This window comes from Babylonia areolata, chromosome 31 (assembly GCF_041734735.1).
Source record: "Babylonia areolata isolate BAREFJ2019XMU chromosome 31, ASM4173473v1, whole genome shotgun sequence".
In the NCBI taxonomy this organism is placed as follows: Eukaryota; Metazoa; Mollusca; class Gastropoda; order Neogastropoda; family Buccinidae; genus Babylonia; species Babylonia areolata.
This window is the reverse complement of record NC_134906.1, coordinates 30,934,670-30,961,999: the sequence shown is the minus strand read 5'-3', so window position 1 is coordinate 30,961,999 and position 27,330 is coordinate 30,934,670. Positions and strand designations below refer to the sequence as shown.

Below are 27,330 nucleotides of genomic sequence, written 5' to 3'. Positions count from 1 at the left end.
CATCAAACCTCTTCATGTTCTGCACACAGTGTACAGCTTTACGGGCATCAAACCTCTTCATGTTCTGCACACAGTGTACAGCTTTACGGGCATCAAACCTCTTCATGTTCTGCACACAGTGTACAGCTTTACGGGCATCAAACCTCTTCATGTTTTGCACACAGTGTACAGCTTTACGGGCATCAAACCTCTTCATGTTCTGCACACAGTACACAGCTTTACGGGCATCAAACCTCTTCATGTTCTGCACACAGTGTACAGCTTTACGGACATCAAACCTCTTCATGTTCTGCACACAGTGTACAGCTTTACGGGCATCAAACCTCTTCATGTTCTGCACACAGTGTACAGCTTTACGGGCATCAAACCTCTTCATGTTCTGCACACAGTGCACTCCACATGGAACACCTTCACTCACACACACAAAACCTTCACTCACTTCACTTGCACAGAAATACAGAAATCCTTCACTTGCACAGAAGTCCTTCACTCACACAGAAGCCCTTCACTCACACAGATGTCCTTCACTCACACAGATGTCCTCACACAGAAGTCCTTCACTCACACAGAAATACAGAAATCCTTCACTCACACAGAAATCCTTCACACACGCAACACACACACACAGAGAAATCCTTCACTCACATAACACACAGAGAAAACCCTCACTCACATTACAGTGACACAAAACCCTCACTCACATCACACTGACAGGAAACCCTCACTCACATTACACTGACACAGAAAACCCTCGCTCACATTACACTGACACAGAAAACCCTCACTCACATTACACTGACACAGAAAACCCTCACTCACATTACTCTGACAAAGAAAACCCTCACTCACATTACACTGACACAGATAACCCTCACTCACATTACACTGACACAGATAACCCTCACACATTACACTGACACAGAAAACCCTCACTCACATTACACTGACACAGAAAACCCTCACTCACATTACACTGACACAGAAAACACCTCACTCACATTACACTGACACAGAAAACCCTCACTCACATTACACTGACACAGAAAACCCTCGCTCACATTACACACTGACACAGAAAACCCTCACTCACATTACACTGACACAGAAAACCCTCGCTCACATTACACACTGACACAGAAAACCCTCACTCACATTACAGTAACACAGAAAACCCTCGCTCACATTACACACAGAGAAACCCCTCACTCACATTACTCTGACAAAGAAAACCCTCACTCACATTACACTGACACAGAAAACCATCACACATTACACTGACACAGAAAACCCTTGCTCACATTACACACTGACACAGAAAACCCTCACTCACATTACACTGACACAGAAAACCCTCACACATTACACTGACACAGAAAACCCTCGCTCACATTACACACTGACACAGAAAACCCTCACTCACAGTCACCTCACTTGTGTTGTGCTGACCTGTTGAACCATCAGCCTGACCACCTCAATGCCAGCCCTTTATTTCAAACATCACTGCTATTTTATTTTCTCTCTCTTTCTACTTCTGCTTCTAAACTGGTCAAATGAAAAGCCAGACAATCCACACAAACAGTACTGTAACATTCCAAGACCTGGGACAATCCTATCACATAGCAACAGACTGATGCCCTGGTGGTGATGTGTCAACCTAGGAAGCCAGATAATCTGACGGCACAGAAGGCCTGGTGGTGGTGTGTCAACCTAGGAAGCCAGATAATCTGACGGCACAGAATCCAGGCCTGGTGGTGGTGTGTCAACCTAGGAAGCCAGATAATCTGACGGCACAGAAGGCCTGGTGGTGGTGTGTCAACCTAGGAAGCCAGATAATCTGACGGCACAGAAGGCCTGGTGGTGGTGTGTCAACCTAGGAAGCCAGATAATCTGACGGCACAGAAGGCCTGGTGGTGGTGTGTCAACCTAGGAAGCCAGATAATCTGACGGCACAGAATCCAGGCCTCGTGGTGATGTGTCAACCTAGGAAGCCAGATAATCTGACGGCACAGAAGGCCTGGTGGTGATGTGTCAACCTAGGAAGCCAGATAATCTGACGGCACAGAATCCAGGCCTGGTGGTGGTGTGTCAACCTAGGAAGCCAGATAATCTGATGGCACGGGATCCAATCTAACACTTCCCAGTATTTTCTTCCCCTTGACTAGACCCTGAGTGCCGGTCTGGATGCTAGTCTTATCATACAATAAACCTGAGGTCCCATGTGCAGCATACAATTAGCACATATGAAAGAAACCACGGCAACAAAATGGCTGACCCTGGCAAAATTCTGTCGAAAAATCCACTTTGATAGTAAAAGAGGAACTTGACAGAGCCTTGTGACTCACAGCAAACTGGCAGCAGTCGGCGGTGATGTTGCCATTGTTGTCGATGATGGTGATGAAGGGCAGTTTGTGTCGCATGCCCACATCGTAGTCGTTGGGGTCGTGGGCTGGGGTGATCTTCACAGCACCTGCACAAGTGTTGAAGGGACACATTATCACAAATGCCAACCCCTGTCAAGTGTTTGTAGGAAAAATCAGGAAATTTGATTGGAACATTTTGAATTTGGTACGAACACTGGGACTCCAAGCCAGACCAGTAAATGTACATTTCATCTACAAGGCACATGAACACTTGTGTCTGCCTGCAACACTTTGTAACTGCTACCATTAAGCTGATTGGTCCACTCAATGCTGTTTCAATGTAAACATGCACACAATTAACTTAGCATCATCACAGACCAAGATTAGTACTGACTGCCGTGGCCTGGTGATTAGTACTGACTGCTGTGGCCTGGTGATTAGTACTGACTGCCCTGGCCTGGTGATTAGTACTGACATCTGTGGCCTCGTGATTAGTACTGACTGCCATGGCCTGGTGATTAGTACTGACATCTGTGGCCTGGTGATTAGTACTGACTGCCGTGGCCTGGTGATTAGTACTGACTGCTGTGGCCTCGTGATTAGTACTGACTGCCATGGCCTGGTGATTAGTACTGACTGCCCTGGCCTGGTGATTAGTACTGACTGCCCTGGCCTGGTGATTAGTACTGACTGCCGTGGCCTGGTGATTAGTACTGACATCTGTGGCCTGGTGATTAGTACTGACTGCCCTGGCCTGGTGATTAGTACTGACTGCTGTGGCCTCGTGATTAGTACTGACTGCCCTGGCCTGGTGATTAGTACTGACTGCTGTGATTAGTACTGACTGCCCTGGCCTGGTGATTAGTACTGACTGCCCTGGCCTGGTGATAAGTACTGACTGCCCTGGCCTGGTGATTAGTACTGACTGCCCTGGCCTGGTGATTAGTACTGACTGCCCTGGCCTGGTGATTAGTACTGACTGCCCTGGCCTGGTGATTAGTACTGACATCTGTGGCCTGGTGATTAGTACTGACTGCCCTGGCCTGGTGATAAGTACTGACTGCCCTGGCCTGGTGATTAGTACTGACTGCCCTGGCCTGGTGATTAGTACTGACTGCTGTGATTAGTACTGACTGCTGTGGCCTCGTGATTAGTACTGACTGCCCTGGCCTGGTGATTAGTACTGACTGCCCTGGCCTGGTGATTAGTACTGACTGCTGTGATTAGTACTGACTGCTGTGGCCTCGTGATTAGTACTGACTGCCCTGGCCTGGTGATAAGTACTGACTGCCCTGGCCTGGTGATTAGTACTGACTGCCCTGGCCTGGTGATTAGTACTGACTGCTGTGATTAGTACTGACTGCTGTGGCCTCGTGATTAGTACTGACTGCCCTGGCCTGGTGATAAGTACTGACTGCCCTGGCCTGGTGATTAGTACTGACTGCCCTGGCCTGGTGATAAGTACTGACTGCCCTGGCCTGGTGATAAGTACTGACTGCCCTGGCCTGGTGATTAGTACTGACTGCCCTGGCCTGGTGATAAGTACTGACTGCCCTGGCCTGGTGATTAGTACTGACTGCCCTGGCCTGGTGATAAGTACTGACTGCCCTGGCCTGGTGATTAGTACTGACTGCCCTGGCCTGGTGATTAGTACTGACTGCCATGGCCTGGTGATTAGTACTGACATCTGTGGCCTGGTGATTAGTACTGACTGCCGTGGCCTGGTGATTAGTACTGACTGCCATGGCCTGGTGATCGAGAGGTCTGGAGCGTCTGGGTGACAGGAAAGCATGAGATCATGCTGTGAAGTTGAAAATGAACTGACAGAACAATTTTGACATTTGGCGTAACATCAGAACAAACTGCGATCAAATGTAATACAGCGAAATAGAAACAGCTGGCATCTCTGCATTATTCAACTCACACAGACTGGCCTTTCCAACAGCTCTGACCTTTCCAACAGCTCTGATCACAAAACCATCACTACAAGCCCTCACACAAACTGACCTTTCCAACAGCTCTGATCACAAAACCATCACTACAGCCCTCACACAAACTGACCTTTCCAACAGCTCTGATCACAAAACCATCACTACAGCCCTCACACAAACTGACCTTTCCAACAGCTCTGATCACAAAACCATCACTACAAGCCCTCACACAAACTGACCTTTCCAACAGCTCTGATCACAAAACCATCACTACAAGCCCTCACACAAACTGACCTTTCCAACAGCTCTGATCACAAAACCATCACTACAAGCCCTCACACAAACTGACCTTTCCAACAGCTCTGATCACAAAACTATCACTATGAAACCTCATACTACTTCTTCTTCTTCTTCTGCGTTCGTGGGCTGCAACTCCCACGTTCACTCGCATGTACACGAGTGGGTTTTTACGTGTATGACCGTTTTTACCCCGCCATGTAGGCAGCCATACTCCGCTTTCAGGGGTGTGCATGCTGGGTATGTTCTTGTTTCCATAACCCACCGAACGCTGACATGGATTACAGGATCTTTAACGTGCGTATTTGATCTTCTGCATGCGTTTACACACGAAGGGGGTTCAGGCACAAGCAGGTCTGCACATATGTTGACCTGGAAGATCGGAAAAATCTCCACCCTTTACCCACCAGGCGCAATCACCGTGATTCGAACCCGGGACCCTCAGATTGAAAGTCCAACGCTTTAACCACTCGGCTATTGCGCCCATCCGAAACCTCATACAAACTGCACAAAGCTCACATCTACTCTGGTCAATAACAAATTTTAAAAAGCTATCACAATAATAAGTCACATACAAAAATTCAGAATGTTTACACAAACTGGCCCATTCCAAAAGCTGTGAAGAAGTGACCACAAACAATAACTCCATACAAAAACAACAACAGAAAGCTCACACACACTGATAATGATGCTGTCACAAACAACAATAACAATACCTAAAACAAAACTTGCACACATAAACTGACAGGTTCCAAACTCCCTGTTGACAAAGCAGTCTCACACACACACACACACACACACACACACACACAGACTGACCAGTTCCAAAGTCCTTGTCGACAAAGCTGTCACAGACAATGGGCAGCTGTCTGTCGAAGAAGGGGTGTTGGACGGCCTTGCCGTGCAGGTGAGTGTACCTGGAGTCATCCGGGTGGACAGCAACCGCCGTGTCACCCAGCATGGTCTCTATACGGGTGGTCGCCACCACAATCTCCTCCTCTGTGGAAGACGCACATTCATTGCACTGTTACTTGTTGGTTACTGTGTGTGCTTCAAAGAAAGGCCGGTAAGCTGACAGGAAGGAAAAGCAATCATTTTACACTTTCCAGCTGCCTATTTTATTGGCTCAGTTTTTAGTGAAGTGTACTCAAAAGAAACAAAATCATCAGGTGTAATGACCCAGTGTTTCTGTTTTTTGTGTGTTGTTGTGTATATATGTGTGTGTGTGTGTGTGTGTGTGTGTGTGAAAGTGGCAAAGGAGATTCGAACCCCAAACTGCACTTTGTGTCTTACCTGAGTCGCACACCTTGTAGGCAAAGGAGATTAGAACCCCAAACTCCACTTTGTCCTTGTAGCCAGGAACCGCCAGCAGAGTGCGCCCCTCAATCTCTTTCTTGTCCACCTGTTGAACCACACCACCTTCTGTTGAACCACGCCACCCTCTGTTGAACCACACCACCCTCTGTTGAACCACACCACCCTGTTGAACCACACCACCCTCTGCTGAACCACACCACCCTGTTGAACCACACCACCCTCTGCTGAACCACACCACCTTCTGTTGAACCACACCACCCTGTTGAACCACACCACCCTCTGTTGAACCACACCACCCTGTTGAACCACACCACCCTCTGCTGAACCACACCACCCTCTGTTGAACCACACCACCCTCTGTTGAACCACACCACCCTCTGCTGAACCACACCACCCTCTGCTGAACCACACCACCCTCTGTTGAACCACACCACCCTCTGCTGAACCACACCACCCTCTGCTGAACCACACCACCCTGTTGAACCACACCACCCTCTGTTGAACCACACCACCCTCTGCTGAACCACACCACCCTGTTGAACCACACCACCCTGTTGAACCACACCACCCTCTGCTGAACCACACCACCCTCTGTTGAACCACACCACCCTGTTGAACCACACCACCCTCTGCTGAACCACACCACCCTCTGTTGAACCACACCACCCTGTTGAACCACACCACCCTCTGTTGAGCCACACCACCCTCTGTTGAACCACACCACCCTGTTGAACCACACCACCCTCTGTTGAACCACACCACCCTCTGTCACCTTTCTTGTTTTCTTTTCTTCATTTTCATCTTTAATAAACAAATAAGTAAGGGCACACATAAATATTCTAAAATGTTTTAATTACATTGAAAAAAAATTGCAATATCATAGATTCAAATTAGAACATTCAAGTGTTAGCATGAAGAAAATATGTTCAATAAGAAAAAGACATTCCATATCAATAAGTTGATGGTGTATATCTCACAAATCTCTCATTCCATTCTCACAACCTTTCATACACTTTAGACATTCTAGAACGAAAACCTGTATCCTTTCTCCCTGTAAAATATGAACCAGAAACAAACAAAAAAGAACAAATAAAAGAAACAAACAAAAATAAAGAATATGTAATCATAGATACGCAATTTTGCTATAATAAATTCCACTTGGGAGTATACAGTATACAATGTACAGCATCAGTAAACCAATTTGTTTCATCAACATTTTTTTTATAATTAATTTTCCTCTATATCTCTTTCCTGTCTACCTGAAACACATTATCTTTTCTTCAGAGAAAAACGAAAACAACAGCCGATTTCTGTGTGTGGTACACAACAGACTGACTGACATTTCAACAGGCAATGGTCAGAGAAAAACGAAAACTACAGCCGATTTCTTTGTGTGGTACACAACAGACTGACTGACATTTCAACAGGCAATGGCCGTAAGAGCAGACACTGACTCTGACATGGCTGTGATAAACAAGTCATATTTTACAAACACAATCAACATGCCCTGTCTACAAACACAATCAACATGCCCTATCTACAAACACAATCAACATGCCCTGTCTACAAAGTAATCCAAAGCTGAGGTCATGAACCCCTGCGTCACCTCAATGTCGGAGATGGCGGAGTTCAGAGTGCAGGACCAGTTGACAAGGCGCACACTGCGATAAATCAGCTGACGGTCATGAAGCTGAACAAAGGCCTCCTTCACAGCACGCGACAGTTTCTGTCAACACCACACAGTGATGGTCTGTCACATAACTAACTTCACCACAAGCGACAGTTTCTGTCAACACCACACAGTGATGGTCTGTATCATGTCACATAACCAACTTCACCACAAGCGACAGTTTCTGTCAACACCACATAGTGATGGTCTGTCACATAACTAACTTCACTGCACGCGACAGTTTCTGTCAACACCACACAGTGATGGTCTGTATCATCTGTCACATAACTAACTTCACCACAAGCGACAGTTTCTGTCAACACCACACAGTGATGGTCTGTCACATAACTAACTTCACTGCACGCGACAGTTTCTGTCAACACCACACAGTGATGGTCTGTCACATAACTAACTTCACCACAAACGACAGTTTCTGTCAACACCACACAGTGATGGTCTGTCACATAACTAACTTCACCACAAGCGACAGTTTCTGTCAACACCACATAGTGATGGTCTGTCACATAACTAACTTCACCACAAGCGACAGTTTCTGTCAACACCACATAGTGATGGTCTGTCACATAACTAACTTCACCACAAACGACAGTTTCTGTCAACACCACACAGTGATGGTCTGTATCATCTGTCACATAACTAACTTCACCACAAGCGACAGTTTTTGTCAACACCACATAGTGATGGTCTGTCACATAACTAACTTCACCACAAGCGACAGTTTCTGTCAACACCACATAGTGATGGTCTGTCACATAACTAACTTCACCACAAGCCACAGTTTCTGTCAACACCACACAGTGATGGTCTGTATCATGTCACATAACTAACTTCACCACAAGCGACAGTTTTTGTCAACACCACATAGTGATGGTCTGTCACATAACTAACTTCACCACAAGCCACAGTTTCTGTCAACACCACATAGTGATGGTCTGTCACATAACTAACTTCACCACAAGCCACAGTTTCTGTCAACACCACACAGTGATGGTCTGTATCATGTCACATAACTAACTTCACCACAAGCGACAGTTTCTGTCAACACCACACAGTGATGGTCTGTATCATGTCACATAACTAACTTCACCACAAGCGACAGTTTCTGTCAACACCACATAGTGATGGTCTGTCACATAACTAACTTCACCACAAGCGACAGTTTCTGTCAACACCACACAGTGATGGTCTGTATCATGTCACATAACTAACTTCACCACAAGCGACAGTTTCTGTCAACACCACACAGTGATGGTCTGTATCATGTCACATAACTAACTTCACCACAAGCGACAGTTTCTGTCAACACCACATAGTGATGGTCTGTATCATGTCACATAACTAACTTCACCACAAGCGACAGTTTCTGTCAACACCACATAGTGATGATCTGTCACATAACTAACTTCACTGCAAGCGACAGTTTCTGTCAACACCACACAGTGATGGTCTGTATCATCTGTCACATAATTAACTTAACCATCCATAGACCAATCAATCAATAGCCAAACAACCTCATCATCAGTTAAATTACTAACTATATATCACAAACGTCACATGTTCTCTGTGTGTGTGTGTGTGTGTGTGTGTGTGTGATGTGTGATGTGTGTGTGGAAGGGGATGGGGGGTTATGGGAGGATGGGGGGTTGGGGAGTGTTTGGTGTGTGTATGTGGTGTGTGGTGTGTGGTGTGTGGCGTGTGTGTGTATGTGTATGTGCTGTGTGTGTGTGTGTGGCGTGTGTGTGTATATGTATGTGCGTGTGTGCGTTTGTGTGTGTGTGTGTGCGTGTGTGTGGTGTGTGTGTGTGTGTGTGTGTGTGTGTGTGTGTTTGTGGTGTGTGTGTGTGTGTGTGTGTGTGTGTGTGTGTGTGGTGTGTGTGTGTGTGTGTGTGTGTGTGTGTGTTGTGTGTGTGTGTGTGTGTGTGTATGGTGTGGGTGTGGTGTGGTGTGTGTGTGTGTGTGTGTGTGTGTGGTGTGTGGGTATGTGTGTGTGTGTGTGTGGTGTGTGTGTGTGTGTATGTGTGGTGTGGTGTGTGTGTGTGTGTGTGTGGTGCGCACTACAGACTGCAGATGCAGTGAGCGAGGGAAGAGCACTCACAGGATCCATGGTGAAGCAGGCCCTGTCCCAGTCAAAGGATCCCCCCAGCCGCTTCAGCTGTGTGTAGATTCTGTCCCCTTTCCTGCACACACACCACACACATCACACACACATCACACACACCACACACATACACATCACACACATCATACACACACCACACACATACACACATCACACACACACCACACACATCACACACACCTCACACACACATCACACACATACACAACACACACATCATACACACACCACACACACACACATCACACACATCATACACACACCACACACATACACACACCACACACACATACACATCACACACATCACACACATCATACACACACCACACACATACACACACCACACGCATCACACACATATCACACACATATCACACACATATCACACACATACACACACCAAACACATCACACACACATCACACACAACACACACACATGACACATCACACACACACCACACACATTACACATACACCACACACATCACACACACACACATCACACACACCCACATCACACACACACACCACATTCCATTCCATGTCTGTCATATTGATCCACATCTACTTCTTCCATGCATGTCTATGTGTGTGTGTGTGTGAGAAAGAGAGTGTACCTGATGTGTGTGTGTGTGCGTGTGTGTGTGTGTGTGTGTGTGTAGTTGTACAGTATATAGTCTATAGTACTGTGTGGTCTGTGTTGAACTGATGTGTTTCTGCAAAGTGCTTTGAGAGGTTTTAAAGTGAAATATAAATGTACTTGAGTAATCATCATTTTCATTATAATTACTATTTCAATTATTATTACTATTATTATCATTATCATTATGAACTATCATGGCAGAACACTTACTCCTCTTTCCACTTCCAGATCTCCTCCACAAACTTGTCACGACCCAGGTCGTGTCGCGATTTTTTCTGTTCCCTCCACAGTTTTTTCTCCACCACCACCTGTGTGGCGATGCCGGCGTGGTCACAGCCAGGGTTCCACAGAGCGATGCGGCCCTTCATTCTGTGCCTGACACACACATATCACGATGCGTCATTCTGTGCCTGACACACACACATCACGATGCGTCATTCTGTGCCTGACACACACACATCACGATGCGTCATTCTGTGCCTGACACACACCCACACACATCACGATGCGTCATTCTGTGCCTCACACAAACACACATCACGATGCGTCATTCTGTGCCTGACACACACACATCATGATGCGTCATTCTGTGCCTGACACACACACACACATCACAATGCATCATTCTGTGCCTGACACACACACACACATCACGATGCGTCATCCTGTGCCTCACACACACACATCACGATGCGTCATTCTGTGCCTCACATACATCACGATGCGTCATTCTGTGCCTGATACACACACACATCACGATGCATCATTCTGTGCCTGACACACACACACACACACACATCACGATGCGTCATTCTGTGCCTGACACACACACACACACATCACGATGCGTCATTCTGTGCCTCACACACACACATCACGATGCATCATTCTGTGCCTCACACACACACACATCACGATCCATCATTCTGTGCCTGACACACACACATCACGATGCGTCATTCTGTGCCTCACACACACACATCACGATGCGTCATTCTGTGCCTGACACACACCCACACACACATCACGATGCATCATTCTGTGCCTGACACACATACACACACACATCACGATGCGTCATTCTGTGCCACACACACACACATCATGATGCGTCATTCTGTGCCTCACACACACACACATCACGATGCGTCGTTCTGTGCCTGACACACACACATCACGATGCGTCATTCTGTGCCTGACACACACACACACATCACGATGCGTCATTCTGTGCCTGACACACACACACACACATCACGATGCGTCATTCTGTGCCTCACACACACATCACGATGCGTCATTCTGTGCCTCACACACCCACATCACAATGCGTCATTCTGTGCTTCACACACACACATCATGATGCATCATTCTGTGCCTCACACACACACATCACAATGCCTCATTCTGTGCCTCACACATGCACATCACGATGCACCATTCTGTGCCTGACACACACACATAATGATGCACCATTCTGTGCCTCACACACACACACATCACGATGCGTCATTCTGTGCCTCACACACCCTTCATTCTGTGCCACACACACACATCATGAAGCATCGTTCTGTGCCTCACACACACACTCACACACCATGATGTGTTATTCTGTGCCACTCACACACAGAGCACAATACGTCATTCTGTGCCTCTCACACACTCACTCACACACACACACGCACACACACACGCACACACAGCATGATGCGTCATTCTGTGCCTCACAAACACACACACAGCACGATACGTCATTCTGTGCCTCACACACACACACACACACACACTGCACACTGCATCATTCTGTGCCTCACACACACGCACACACACACAGCCGCACACACACACACACAGCCTCACACACACACACACAGCCTCACACACGCGCACATAGCCTCACACACACACACACACACAAACACACACACACAGTGCGATGCAGCCCTTCATTCTGTGCCTCACACGCAAACACAGAAAGTGAGATGTGGCATTTCATACTGTGCCTCACACACACACACACACACACCATCTGGTCAAGGTGTCCTGCACAGCACTGGTCAGAGCGTGCCCCAGATGCAACGTGCCCGTCACGTTGGGCGGAGGAATGCAGATCATGAACTTATCCTCGTACTTGGCCTTGGTCAGGTCTCGACCCTGAGGCATGGTCAAACACGGTCATTTTGGTTACAGAAATGAAAATCCATAACAAGTAAACAACAATACGTTATCTTTATCCATACTATAAGTCTTTAATTAACAAGTGTAAAAATTCATTCCAACATTGTAATTCAAACTCAAATCTGTATTATTACATTCCAGAAATCAATTTGTTATTAAATGAAAAAGCAAGTACCAAAATCTTAATAGATGAACAAGTAATAAAGCCATTCATCAACAATACACCAGATTATTCCTTTTCAAATTTCACTTTTTTTCATCAAATAACCAAACCTGGTAAATCCTAATATCAAATAACCAAACCTAGTAAATCCTTAAATCAAATAACCAAACCTGGTAAATCTTTAAATCAAATAACCAAACCTGGTAAATCCTTAAATCAAATAACCAAACCTGGTAAATCCTTAAATCAAACAACCAATCCTAGTAAATCCTAATATCAAACAACCAAACCTAGTCAACGATAAACAGTCTAATACCAACTTTAAAAGTTGAGATCTTTTTTAAACCATTTTCATGACTGTTCCAAGTTCATTTTCTGTCACAGTTTCAGAGCCACATGGCTGAAAACAAATGAAGAAATGATGTAATAAACTAAACTGTAAACAAAATGGTAGTACTCAGCAACACTGAAATAAGAACACTATCACAATGTCAAACAAGCAGCCTACCCCGTATTCTGGTTTGAAGAATCCTTCCTTCACCCACCAGTCGTACCATGCTGCCTCTACGTACTGTGGGCTGTAGGCATTGGGCATTTCACACTGTGTGTCTGTTGATAACATCACATAGGGCATTTCACACACTGTGTCTGTTGATAACATCACATAGGGCATTTCACACTGTGTGTCTGTTGAAAACATCACATTGGGCATTTCACACTGTGTGTCTGTTGATAACATCACATAGGGCATTTCACACTGTGTGTCTGTTGATAACATCACATTGGGCATTTCACATGCTGTGTCTGTTGATAACATCACATTGGGCATTTCACACTGTGTGTCTGTTGAAAACATCACATAGGGCATTTCACACGGTGTGTGTGTTGATAACATCACATTGGGCATTTCACACTGTGTCTGTTGATAACATCACATAGGTCATTTCACATGGTGTGTCTGTTGATAACATCACACAGGGCATTTCACATGCTGTGTCTGTTGATAACATCACATAGGGCATTTCATACTGTGTGTCTGTTGATAACATCACATAGGGCATTTCACACTGTGTGTCTGTTGATAACATCACATTGGGCATTTCCCACTGTGTGTCTATTGATAACATCACGTAGGGCATTTCACACTGTGTGTCTGTTGATAACATCACATAGGGCATTTCACATGCTGTGTCTGTTGATAACATCACATAGGGCATTTCATACTGTGTGTCTGTTGATAACATCACATTGGGCATTTCACACTGTGTGTCTGTTGATAACATCACGTAGGGCATTTCACACTGTGTGTCTGTTGATAACATCACATAGGGCATTTCACACGGTGTGTCTGTTGATAACATCACATCAGGTATTTTACACTGTGTGTCTGTTCAAGAATATGTCATCAACTGTGTGATTTCATTCATCATGCACAGAAACACACACACTCTCTCTCTCTATCTCCTTTTTTCAACTGCCTGAACAGTAAAACTTTATATTATAAAGTATACAAGTAATCAATACATGTATACTAGTGTGATTCACACAACAATGCGTTCATACTTCAGTATGTCAAATACCAAGATTATTTTAATATTTAATTGAGTCATAAGCCTTATATGTTTCAAATGGTTTGTGCTTTAGGCTGAATACAATATTCAGGGAATCATCAGCTTAAATCAATGAATGTAGGCACTCAAATAGTAAATTTCACATTTGGCGATACTAATCTGAAACTGAACCATTTCCTTCAGCGTGGTGGTAGTTTGCACAGGACAGGGAATCAGACACCTGCCGCAGTCTGCTTCAGTGAGTCACAGTACAGTATGAGTAATAGAAATTCCTTTAATTAAAGTTTAATATTTGTCAATTCAAACCTTACCTTTCCTCTGCCCCTTTTCTGTCGGCACATCGTATGTGATCACACTTCGCTGTTTAGCCTCAGCTGCATTCTTTTTCTGAAAAAAATTAATAAAAAAACAAAAAGACTAAGAAAAACCTGAATAGAAGAAACAAGCAATTTTGTTTCACTGTGGATGCTGACTTACACCTTGAGAATGAGACATGTAGTGTATCAATTCAACTCTTTAAATCTGTTAGTGTTTGCGAGTGTGAACAGTTTGCTCTGAGTCCTGTGTAAAAATGTGTGAATACCTCATGTGATAGATGGCTCAATAAATGGATGAAATCAACAGTGCAAATGTGCAACTGTCCTGAAAGCAAACTTCTTTTTTTATATAAGTCTGGCACAATATGATGTCTGCAGCTTATCTGGTGTGCCAATGGAAATCTGAGGGAGAGAGCATAGCAGAACTACCAATCAGAAACGGAATCGAACACAGGATCTCTGGCTAAAACTAGTGAAACTTCAATACTCTTACCACTGCACAGCCACTGAACCCAATTTGAATCAAGGTATGAAGGAAAACTAAACTGAGTTGGCTGCGTCGGTGTTGTTCAGATGTATCTTAGGTTTCATACCGTATGTCGACAATCTATTTTGTTTCAATCTGACAAAGGTGACTGAGAACAAGTGAAAAGTTACTTCAGGTTGTCACAGTGTCTGTAACTGCGCCAGTGGATGTGTAAATCATTAACTAATCGGTGCAATCAACATACTGATGTTGGTCGTCATGTGAAAGAAGAATCAGTGCACAATTAAAGTCCATATGAGAGCACATCGTGATCGACTCGTGATCCGACAACATTAATTTTAACAAAAATGAACAATTTATGTTTTTGATCTTACCTCCGTTTCTGCTTTCTTTGGTTGCTGTGCCTGCTTTTCTTGTTTTGCTTCGAACTTTTTGAGTTTCTCCAACCTCTTGGCTTCTTTAGCCAGCTCTTTGGCACTCTTCGTTTTCGGCAGTGCAGCATCGGTGTCACCAGCAGCCGAATTTCCACCAGCCGGACCGTTTTGAGATGCATCAGCCATTGTGGTGATCGTTTACTTTACTGACTCAAGATGATGAAACGAACTTTTATATAACAATGATTACCCACAACTAGATCTAGTTTATCAACGGTTTTTGTTTTTTTTCCCCAAAGCCTAGAATAGACACGCATGTGTGGCGAACATGTTGCGTGAGACAACTTTCACAACGAGGCGACCGGACTTGCCACCATGAATCGGAGATGTATTTCCGGGTCAGAGGACACGCCCAAAAGGCCACAGTCCACAGTTGCAAAAAAAAAAAAAAAAAAAAAAAGGAAAGAAAAAGAAAAGAAAAGAGAAAGCCGCACTTGACACTGCACCGATTCAGAAGATAAAAAAGGGAAATTCTGAAAAACGAAACGCTTCAAACAGATGCTGCCACCAAAAAGAAAAGACTATCTTCAGACTACCTTCCTCTTCTCCTCCCTCAACTCTGTGAACAGCCACTTGGGCCGCGCCACAAGGAATTTGTTCACCAGATTCCTCGGAAGTCCACTGATATCAGGTCTGTTGGTTGTGTGCTGTGAATCAAACACAAAATATATGAGTTAACTCCGACAGCGCATCTGCTTTATACATAGCTTGAGAAAAAAAAGAGTGAAACATTGGACTCAACGGACGAACATAGTCATGAAGTTAAGATTAAGTCAGCAGATATTACAAATAACGTACATACAAGAACTGACCAATCAGTGTAGAAGAATAAGAAAAAGAAATGAAAAGCAGTTCTGGACATAACCGCATCATAAAGACATCGGCCATGATGACTGTACCAAAAAATGTGAGGATAAGACAGGCCCGATATATATTTCATTATTATTTACGGCACTGGTTATGTTTTAATCTTAAAACAACACAAAGGCAAAGAATATACACACACCCCACCCCCACCCCGGCGTATAGTCTACATTGAAACCAGGTGAAACCAATTAATGTAACAGAAACTAGGTGAAACTCGTGTAACTTAACAAACAGGTCGCTAAGTGGTAGCCAAAAAAGACTCGAGTACAACGAATATCAGTAGTCAGTTAGACACCGTGTAAACAAAATACAGGGGTTCTGGAAACATGTACAAACACAAAAGTTAAAATAGGCGTGTGCCCTTTGATTCATTAGCACCGTGGCACACCAGCACACACACACACACACACACACACACACACACACACACACACACACACACACACACACACACACACCGACTGACATACACACCGACACACGGCACACACTGACACTCAGTGACACACACGCACACAGAGACGCACTGGCATGCACTCGCGCGCGCAGGCACACACACACACACACACACACACACACACTGACACACAAACACCGTCACACACACACACACACACACACACACACACACACACACACATACTCACACACTGAGAAGGGAGATAAGCTCATTATGTCACGGACCTTTTTGCAAGTGACCTCCACATATCCAATGCTTTACATAACAAAGATGGCGGCCCCCATGCGGATCGTTGCGGCTGCTCGAACTCTGGAGAGTTTTGTTCTGAACCAACAAGCACGATCTCTTCGAGGCAGTTTGTCAGTCAAGACTGTACGAAGTTTTAGCAATGCAAAGGGTTTTTGGAGCAGAAAAAGACTTGCTGTGGCAGGATCAGTGGCAGTGGCAGGAGTGACATTGACAAGCCTTGTGCAACGCTGGTTGCCGCACTGGCAAAGTGTGCAAGCGGTCAGCAGTGTTCGGCCTGAAATAGAACCCTCAAGACGGGTACGTTTCAGTGATCATTTGACCGTTGAACCGTGTGGATGATGATGATGATCTTGTAAACTGCCCCATTATATTTTCTCGGTCATACATGCTTGCACGCATTGCACAAACTGATGATGACATTCCATGATGCAGAATGGTGACTGACTGATACTGATACTGGCAGTGATCGTACAGAACACGCATGTGCACGCACACGTAAACATATGTGAACAAAGGCAGGAAAAGCGGTGGCCCATCCATATGTGTGTGAATATCATGCACTCTAACTGAACAACTCACACACACACACACACACACACACACACACACACACACACACTATACAGTATCAGTGTATCAGTTTGTCACTGATAACGAAAATGAAAAGACAAACAAATGAAAGAATGCAATAGCCGTATGGTTAAAGCGTTGGATTTTCAGTCTGAGGGTCTGGGGTTCAAACCTCAGTAACGGCACCTGGTGGGTAAAGGGTGCAGATTTTTGGATCTCCCAGGTCAACATATTATGTGCAGACCTGTTAGTGCCTGAACCCCCTTATGATGTATACAGATGCAGAAAATCAAATATACATGTTAAAGATCCTGTAATCCATGTCAGTGTTCGGTGGGTTATGGAAACGAGAACATACCCAGCATGCACACCCCTGAAAACAGAGTACGTCTGCCTACATAGCAGGTTATATGAACAAAATGTTCATACACGTAAATGTTGATAGAAGTCGGCAAAAACTTTGGACATCATAGGAAGAAGAGAAGAAGAAGATTTGAAGAAGAACAAACATACATGCATGACATTGATTGCATACATGTATTAAAAATGAATGAACACATGTTCCTGGAGCTTCATTATCATTATGATTATGTCCGTAATACTAGTGACATATCAGTTCATATTTTATGCACATTTGTGTGTCTGTTATATTTTATCAACATTTAAATGAGCGTTTTGATCAACTTTTAAATTATACTGCTCATGCACATTGTGTACACTCTCTTTTCCTAGAGAATCATACTGAGCCAAAAGGCCAAACGTTACATTGCCGATTGCCTATAGTTTACATAATATACACATGATTATCATGCATGATATGTATGACAGCTAGGATGTGTAATCAGACACTGAACCACTCAAACATATAACATATGGCATCTGTTTGTATATATGCACACACACACACACACACACACACACACACACACACACTACAAATACACATAGATAAAGAAATGCATGTGAATATATGTCACTATAGGTGTGTAAGTGTCATTTCATCAAGCAAAACGAATCTTGTACTTAATCTTTTTTTCCCTTGCAGGTCAACATTGAGACAGATAACTCTGGGTTGAAGCTGACATTGTTCCAGTTTCAAACATGTCCATTTTGTTGCAAAGTTCGTGCTGTTTTGGATTATTATGGATTCTCCTACGATGTTGTGGAAGTCAACTCTGTGACCAAGAAACAGATCAAATGGTCCAACTACAAGAAAGTGCCAATAATCCTGGTGGATGGGGCTGGAGAGGAAGGATTTTTGGTCAGTATGTAATCTAACCTTTTTCACTCTTTGTTATATTTATCATCATAATAATAATGATAACAATAATATGAATATTTGGACACCCTATCTCCAGAGAGCCCAGAGCGTTTACACATACATTGCTGCAGATACACTTCATAACATTCATTTGCCTATACACATCACAAAATAAACAGGTCACTCACACACACACACACACACACACACACACACACACACACACACACACACACACCAGGCATTCATACTGATACAGCTCCATTCCTCTCTCCACCCACCAACAGTCGCAGACAGACACACAGGGCAGAAAAACTAATCATAACAACTGTAGAAAAGGTGAGTTTTGAGAGCTGATTTGAACGAGGACAAAGACTGAGTGTGTCGGACAGAATAAGGGAGTTTGTTCCAGATGACAGGTCCAATCAGAATCAGAATCAGAATACCTTTATTATCTTGAAGAGAAATTAAATGTGGTGAAGTCTGTGATACATACAAATTATAAGCAAAATGGTAAAATCTGACATACAACATATACATAACAAAATAACACTCAACTCAGTCATAGCAAAACAAGTCCGATAACTTTCCATAAGCACACACATACATGCACGCACACACCCGCCTGTATGCAAGCACCCATGCACTTATTGTATATACACATAATGAGATTGATATAATTGTAAAATCAATATAGATTGATACTGATCTGTAAAACATTCAACCAAATTTTAAACAAACATGGCATGGCAGTGTTAACCACAGGCATCTAAAACATAATAATAAAAATAAACAATTAAAATGAAATAAAAATAAACCACAGCATCACTAAGATCAGCATCCACGTAGTAAAATTAAACATCTCAGCTCAAAATCAAATTCAGAAAACTAAAATCACAATCACAGTAACATTAAAATCCTTATAATACAATGAAAGAGAAAGCACATTCCCCACATAATTTCTTTTGCCTGTTTGGTATGTGAAAAAAAACAAAAAAACATTATTTTACTTGTTTACAAATGTGACCCTCCATCACGAAATGAGTCGCTTTGTCCCTGACCAACTTTCCCGCTAGCGGCGATTTTAGGCGGGTGGGGGTCAGGTTGTCGATTTTCAGATTTTGACTTCATAATAAACTTTAGGCTTTCTTTTATCTGATATTGAAATATCTAGGCATAACTGTGTCTTCTTTTGCCTTAAAAGTGTGCTTAAAATGTCTAACCCGTCATTCTGATCGCCTATGACTTCGCGAAATCGATCAACTTTGACAAGCTTACCCTCCCTCATCTCTTGGAATCGACCGGTCGAATCATACATTGTTTTAAAGGTCAAGTCCGCCTCTTTCAATCTATGTCCTTCTCATTGGTTGATTTTTTTAACTACGAGCGAATCGTCGCTTTCAAAATAAGGATACACTACGTAAACAATGCGTCACTATGAAGGAAAATCCCCTCTGTCATTGGCCGAGAGAGGCCACGTGACGAAACCAGCCATTCAGCACGCTAGCTCAAATAAACATGGTCGCAGGGTTCGGAAGCACGTTTTCAAGAGTGACTTGGCGATTTCCTGACAAGATAACTTGCGTCGCACACATTTTGCCATTCAGTGAAGAAGACAACTTTTGTGAGTTTCTAACCCAGTACTTCATTGATGGAACTGACCGTTCATGAAATCGATCTCAGTGAACACGAAGGCAACGCTGATTTCGAAAGCAGACGACGCAGGATTGTCGTTCAGTTTTCATCAACAATACTATTAATTTTGATGTAGATGACGAATCAACATTTGCACTAGATACAGAAAGGTTGGAAGCCTTCGCCTGTCATTGCCGAAATCACATGCACCAGGTGCCATCAGTGTTGTGACTGACATGGAAACAAGTGAAACTGACTTGCTGCACTGAAGTGATAGAACTGTGTTTCTCACAGCTCACACAAGGAATATGCAAGCAAAGTGACTGGGGGACTGTATATCTGAAGTGTCTAAGGTAAGCATTCTTATTTTACCCACATTGACAAATACTGAAATGTAATGATGAAATAATCAATTGATAATAATTTATTTAACAATGATTGACTCAAGACTGATTTATTGTCTTACATTGGAACAGAAATTCACTGTTTGACGTCTGGAATAAAAATGATTAAAAGAATAAAATGAATCTGAGGAAATTAACAGAATGTAAATTAAAATATCTCACACACACACACACACACACACACACACACACACACACACACACACACACACACACACACACAATGTGTGACACAGTGTGTATACATGTCACTCACACACACACACACACACACACACACACACACACACACACACACTCTCTCTCTCTCTCTCTCTCTCTCTCTCTCTCTCTCTCTCTCTCTCTCTCTCTCTCACACACACACACACACACACACACAATGTGTGTCACACAGTGAGTCACATACTCACACAATATCACACACACACACACACACACACACACACACACACACACACACACACACTGTCTCTTCACAGTTTAACCATTTAACTGAGCTAGGGGAGGTTCAGGGGCATGACATTATGAACAGTTTTCAGTTTCACAGAATTTGCTTGAATGGATATTTTATGTGAATGTGTGTCAGGTTGGTGTGTGTGTGTGTGTTTCTGTGTCTGTGTTGTTTTGAGGTAAATAAATATATAGAGTTGCGTCAACAGTAAATACTAACAGTATTACTAATAGTTCTATTTCTTTTTCAGCCCTGGAAGATATGATGGTACTTTATATGCCTGCCTGTACACCAGTGAATAATTCTGAGATCACTGCTGGCAAGTCATGTCATCAGAAGGAGAGGCAACACCACCACACTAACTACACTGTCAACTAAAGAACTGTCTGCTGGTGAACTATCTATGAGCGAGTGAGCAAACTGTTAATGTACTACGATTTATAGTATAAATTTACCATGAAGTGTGCAAACTTAGTTTCTTTTTACAAACTTTGTCTAGATGTACATGTATGGAATTGAAAACTTTTGCACAGACATTTACATAAATGATGTAAGTGTGCATGTGCTTGACATGCCACTATGCATAAAGTAACTTAATGGATTGCAGCATGTCATGCACATGCACACTGATATGCACACTGATACTCATAGTGATACAGCATTAATAATCACTATTTCATACTTTTATTATCAGTAAACTGCTTTGTCTGATTATATTATGATATATATATATATATATATATATATATATATATATATATATATATATAAAAGTGTATTCTTTTTTTATTTTCTGATAAAATACATAGAACTAGAAGTAAAGCATTTTGTAAAGTCCTGTGTAAAGAATGAAAGCTGTGATGTAAATGTACAAAACTGAAATTACTGTTGATATTTAATCTAACATTATTAGCATTAATGAATAAACTTTAGAACATATAGAAAATAATTCAGAACAAAGGAAATGAAAAGAGAAAAAGAAGTATTACATAACAAACTGTTTCAGGAACTTCCGGTTTTACCTCCGACGTCGGCAGGTACCTTTCTTCATAGCATTTAAATATCGTGTTTTATTCAAGTGTTAGAAGTGACATCCTGTTGGGAAAATCATCGCCTGCAGTCTGTGTGGATCTGGTGTATCACCTGTGTTCGGATTTTGTGGTGCAAGTGTGTTCAGTGTGAGCAGCCCGCGGGTTGGTGCTGCCAGTGGTGTATACCAGGCCCAGCCACGTGTTCCGCCATGGCGGCGGACACGGAGTGCGGGCCGGTGTTCGTCACGGCGAGAGCCCTGCCGAGCTTCAATGGCATGCCTGACACTATAGACTTATGTATAGCAGCAGAGAGAGTCACGGGTAGAGGCACCATCAGAGGTGCTCAACGCATTAGAGGTTTGTGGCGCCTTTACCCGCAACAAAAACAATTCAGAGACAAACTGCTGATAGAGGGCATTGAATTAAGTGGAATACACATAAATTTGTTGGACAAGAACCCTTTTGCCTTCAGTGACAGTGACGGCGAGGAAAAACCAGCCACCAAAGTCTGGATTTCAGACATCCCACTGCATTGTGGAAACAAAGACATTGAAACGGCGCTGAAAAAGATAGGCTCAGAAATTCGATCGCCTATAAAGAACGAACTCGCAAGAGACAAAAGCGGGCAATTGACAAAATGGGAAACGGGGAGGAGATTTGTGATTATCTCCACCCCAAAAGAACCTCTACCCCCCAAAATAAAAGTTGGCATCTTCCATGCCGGAATATACCATAAAGAACAAAAGCAGGGGCAACCGAAAAAGTGTAATAAATGTTTAACAGTGGGACACGTTGCGGCAGAATGTCCCAACCAAGTTGTGTGTATCTCATGTGGTGTTGAAGGGCACAAGAGGGGGGATCCTGTGTGCAAACCACCACCCCACTCCCACTCCCAGGCAAACACACAATACACCACAGAGATGTGTACTCAACCAACCAGTGTGCAGGAAGAGAGTGAGAACGATGCTGACGCACATGAGCCCTCGCCTGCCGCGAGCACGAGAGCAGTGCCAGAGGAAAGGAAAAACACGCAGCGCTCACGCTCACACAGCACAACAAAGAGAAGACGCAGCCAGTCTTCGGAGGAGGAGAGGAGTAATCTTCGCCGCTCGCGGATTGAGGATTTCTTCTCGCAGAAACTAAAGGAAACGGGAGACAGCAATGAAAGAACGGAGCCACCAGCAGCAGACAGCGCCATGGGGGATACCTGATATCACCGGTGTTCTCTCCATGTCTTCCCCCACCACGACCCCGGCTATGTTTTACGGACTTTATGATTGAATGAACAACGATTTTTGATGTGATGTTACCACTTCAATGGCTAACGAAATTAGCATCGGAACTTTGAACGTTAGAGGGCTCCGAAATAAGCTAAAAAGAATGGCCTTGTTCAAATACTTGAGAGAAAGGAAACTAGATATAATCTGCCTACAAGAGACATATATTACAGAAGATTTAGCTTCCCAAATTAAAAGAGAGTGGCATGGAGATATTTTTTACAGTGTAGGAACAACAAAAAGTAATGGTCTCCTTACTCTTATAAGTAAAAAGCTACATTATGATAATATGGACCTAAAACATTCCACCAGCAGAATATTAAGTCTTCAAGTTAGTATGAAAGATAAACTACACACAATTATCAACTGCTATGCACCAAATACCACGGCAGAGAAAGTAGCCTTTATTACACAGCTCACAGCAGTGCTACAGGATAGTGAATCAGATCATATATGGGTAAACGGTGATTTCAACATTGCTCTGAACGAAATTGATAATATATCAGGATTACAACATGCTGAAAGAGAAATTCAGTCGCTCACGGAAATGGTAGCCAGTTTAGACCTGCATGATGCATGGCGATCCCAACACCCAGACACAGTGGCTTACACGTGGTCACGACCCAACCCTTTCACTGCCAGAAGAATAGATTATATCTTTTGTGATGCCATTGCTAAGACGAAAATCAAAGAGGCGAATATTGAAACGTTCCCACAAACAGACCATAGACTTGTTACAGTCACCGTAAAGCTAAATAACTTCCAAAGAGGAACGGGGTACTGGAAATTCAACTCAACACTTTTGAATGATAAAGGCTTCACAGATCAGATAAATAATACAATTGATGAACATTTCAATGAATATTATAACAACGATCCAGAAACCGCATGGGAAATGCTGAAAGTTAGAATAAAGTCTTTCTGTATACAATATGCTATCGGCAAACGCAAGGAAAAAAAAGACCCAAATGAAAAGTTAAAGCAACTAACAGAACTAGAAAACACTCTAAGTGGGGATCCACAAAATAAAATGATACAACAGCGAATACAGCAAAAGAAAAGAGAGATTGAAATGCAGGAAATGCACCGAGCAAGGGGAGCTCAAGTTAGGTCACGAATGAAATGGATTGAGGAAGGAGAAAAAAATACAAAATACTTCCTTAATATGGAAAGAAACCGGGGAACAACAAATATAATATCGTCACTGAAACTTGATAATCGAACTACGGAAAATCCATCAGAAATTATAAACGAAATTAAATGTTTTTACCAAAACCTATACAAAGAAAAGAAGGGCAGATCGCAAAACCGAAGTTTGACACAACATTTCCTCAGAAACGAGTCATTTCCAACTCTTTCTCATGACGAACGAGAACTGTGCGACGTAGATTTGTCTATAGAAGAATTCACACAGGCCCTCCAGACTCTAAATAAAGACTCTGCCCCAGGCATTGATGGATTAACCCCTTCGTTCTACCTACACTTTTGGGAAAGACTAAAAATGCCTTACTTCAATTGCATTATTTCATCGGACCAAAATGGACGACTTCCTTATTCGTTAAAGAAGGGCGTGATTACACTATTACATAAAGGTCAAAATCTGGACAAGAATAACTTAAGTAATTATAGACCGATTACATTGACGAACACAGATTATAAGATTTACACAAAAGCTCTCGCTAAACGTCTGCAAAAGGTAATAAAGCAGATAATAAATGACGATCAGGTAGGTTTTATAAAAGGCAGAAATATAACTTCTCATCTAAGGCTTATTGATGATCTTACTTCATATATAGATAAAACAAATCAGGCTGGTGCACTAGTAGCGCTAGATTTTTCCAAGGCCTTCGATACTCTATCCAAAAAATGTATCACGGAGGCACTCAGCATCTTCAATTTCGGCCCAAAATTTATACATTTCATCACAACCGCGATGAGTCAATCAGAAAGTTGCATCCATAATGGAGGTTGGCTATCTGAATGGTTTCCTGCGGAACGAGGAATAAGACAAGGTTGTCCAATGAGCCCTATGCTTTTTATAATTGCTGTTGAGATCCTTGCAATCAAAATCCGGAATAACCAGGATATAAAAGGAATCTCTGTTCGAAGTGGTTCCATCAAAGCAACAACAAAAGTCAAACAATTCGCAGATGATACAACATTAACAATGAAAAACGAAAGAGACATTAAACTAGCGATCCAAATTGTCGAACAGTTTGAAGAATTCTCTGGTCTAAAATTGAATAAGCTAAAATCGAAAGGTATATGGCTTGGTACAAAGAAAAATGAAAGCGGGAAGGTTGACGAAATCCCAATGATAAACGGAAAACTGAAAATCTTGGGAGTCTACTTTTCGGCCTCTATAGAGGCATCGCTAATCAAAGAAAACTGGTCAGAAAAAATCGAAAACATCCTGAGGATAATAAAGACATGGGAACGCAGGAATCCTTCACTATATGGTAAAATAATACTGGCAAAAACCCTGCTTCTGTCACAGCTCTCATATATCTTGCAAGCGTTGGCTATACCTAAAATAACTCTAAATTACATCAACAGTATCGTATACAGATTCCTATGGAAACGCAAATACAACAATAAAAAGGCTTTCGAAAAGATAAAGAGAAGCGTGCTTAATCTAAAATTAGAAGAAGGTGGCTTGAATATGATAAACGTGGAACACCAACAAAGGATGTTTCTTGCAAAATGGGCATCCAAAGTTGTAACAGAAGATAGAGACAGGTCTTTTTGGACACTATTAGCTAAAGAACAAATGTCTCCCTTCACGAACATTCATTGCACGTTCAACGCAAACATCGCCCCAAACGAAATACAAGGCTTAGATAAGATGAATTCGGTATTTTGGAAAGAAGTCCTAAAAGCTACTACAGCTTTGAATACAGAACGACAAATAGAAAATACGCGGACCGAACCAATTTGGAACAACAAAAACGTTAAATACAAAGGGAAAACTATTTTTTTCGCCAGATGGGCAAAAGCCGGTATAAACTACCTACAAGATTTGTGGACTACTGGAAATCTAATGACGTACGAACAGATAAAAGACATAGTTGGATCTCACGCTGGCCTTGTGTTGGAGTACAATGCCCTGATCAATGCTATACCAAATGAGTGGAAAGCTGAAATGAACAGAGACCCTACACAACACACAGTTGGACACGAAATCAACACAGACAGAGGGTTCCTGAGTACATTACATAACAAAACGATCAGAGAAATAATAAACAAAAAACAAAACCATGACATATGCGCAAGTCAGTTCTGGAAACGAAAGCTAGATATAAATATAAACGATTACTTTACCACAGCTCGTGACTGTACGAAAGAATCAAGACTGAGGCTGCTTCATTTTAAGTTCATTCATAATATTTACCCAACCAACATTATGTTGCATAAAATGGGGGTAGCAAATTCAAACAAATGCATGTGGTGTCAAGAGGTTGACTTCATTGAACACTCCTTTTATCACTGTCAGAAATTGTCATCTTTTTGGAAAATGGTACAACAATATATCTTGACACATCTTGAGCAGCACATCAATATTAGTGAAAAAGTCGCTCTTTTTGGACTTCCCAGCTCTTTTAAACTGAAAACAA

General features: G+C 42.9%; 2 protein-coding genes across 2 annotated transcripts in view; one reads left to right on the top strand and one right to left on the bottom strand.

The window, feature by feature from the left end:
* LOC143276248 (valine--tRNA ligase-like) overlaps positions 1-15,831 on the bottom strand; it is a 68,537-nt gene extending 52,706 nt beyond the window's left edge. Inside the window, exons 1-10 of the mRNA XM_076580726.1 lie at positions 15,452-15,831; positions 14,585-14,660; positions 13,211-13,311; positions 12,388-12,515; positions 10,572-10,736; positions 9,691-9,772; positions 7,512-7,631; positions 5,882-5,990; positions 5,408-5,587; positions 2,343-2,467 (exon numbers count right to left, since the gene is read on the bottom strand). Of these exons, the coding sequence (XP_076436841.1) occupies positions 2,343-2,467; positions 5,408-5,587; positions 5,882-5,990; positions 7,512-7,631; positions 9,691-9,772; positions 10,572-10,736; positions 12,388-12,515; positions 13,211-13,311; positions 14,585-14,660; positions 15,452-15,637 (1,272 nt within the window). The 5' untranslated portion in view covers positions 15,638-15,831. The remainder of the gene's footprint in view (positions 1-2,342; positions 2,468-5,407; positions 5,588-5,881; positions 5,991-7,511; positions 7,632-9,690; positions 9,773-10,571; positions 10,737-12,387; positions 12,516-13,210; positions 13,312-14,584; positions 14,661-15,451) is intronic.
* Positions 15,832-17,109: 1,278 nt separating this feature from the next.
* The window catches only part of LOC143275978 (prostaglandin E synthase 2-like), a 28,298-nt gene continuing 18,077 nt past the window's right edge, over positions 17,110-27,330 (top strand). The window contains exons 1-2 of the mRNA XM_076580337.1: positions 17,110-17,384; positions 18,703-18,918. Coding sequence (XP_076436452.1) covers positions 17,121-17,384; positions 18,703-18,918 — 480 coding nt within the window. The 5' untranslated portion in view covers positions 17,110-17,120. The remainder of the gene's footprint in view (positions 17,385-18,702; positions 18,919-27,330) is intronic.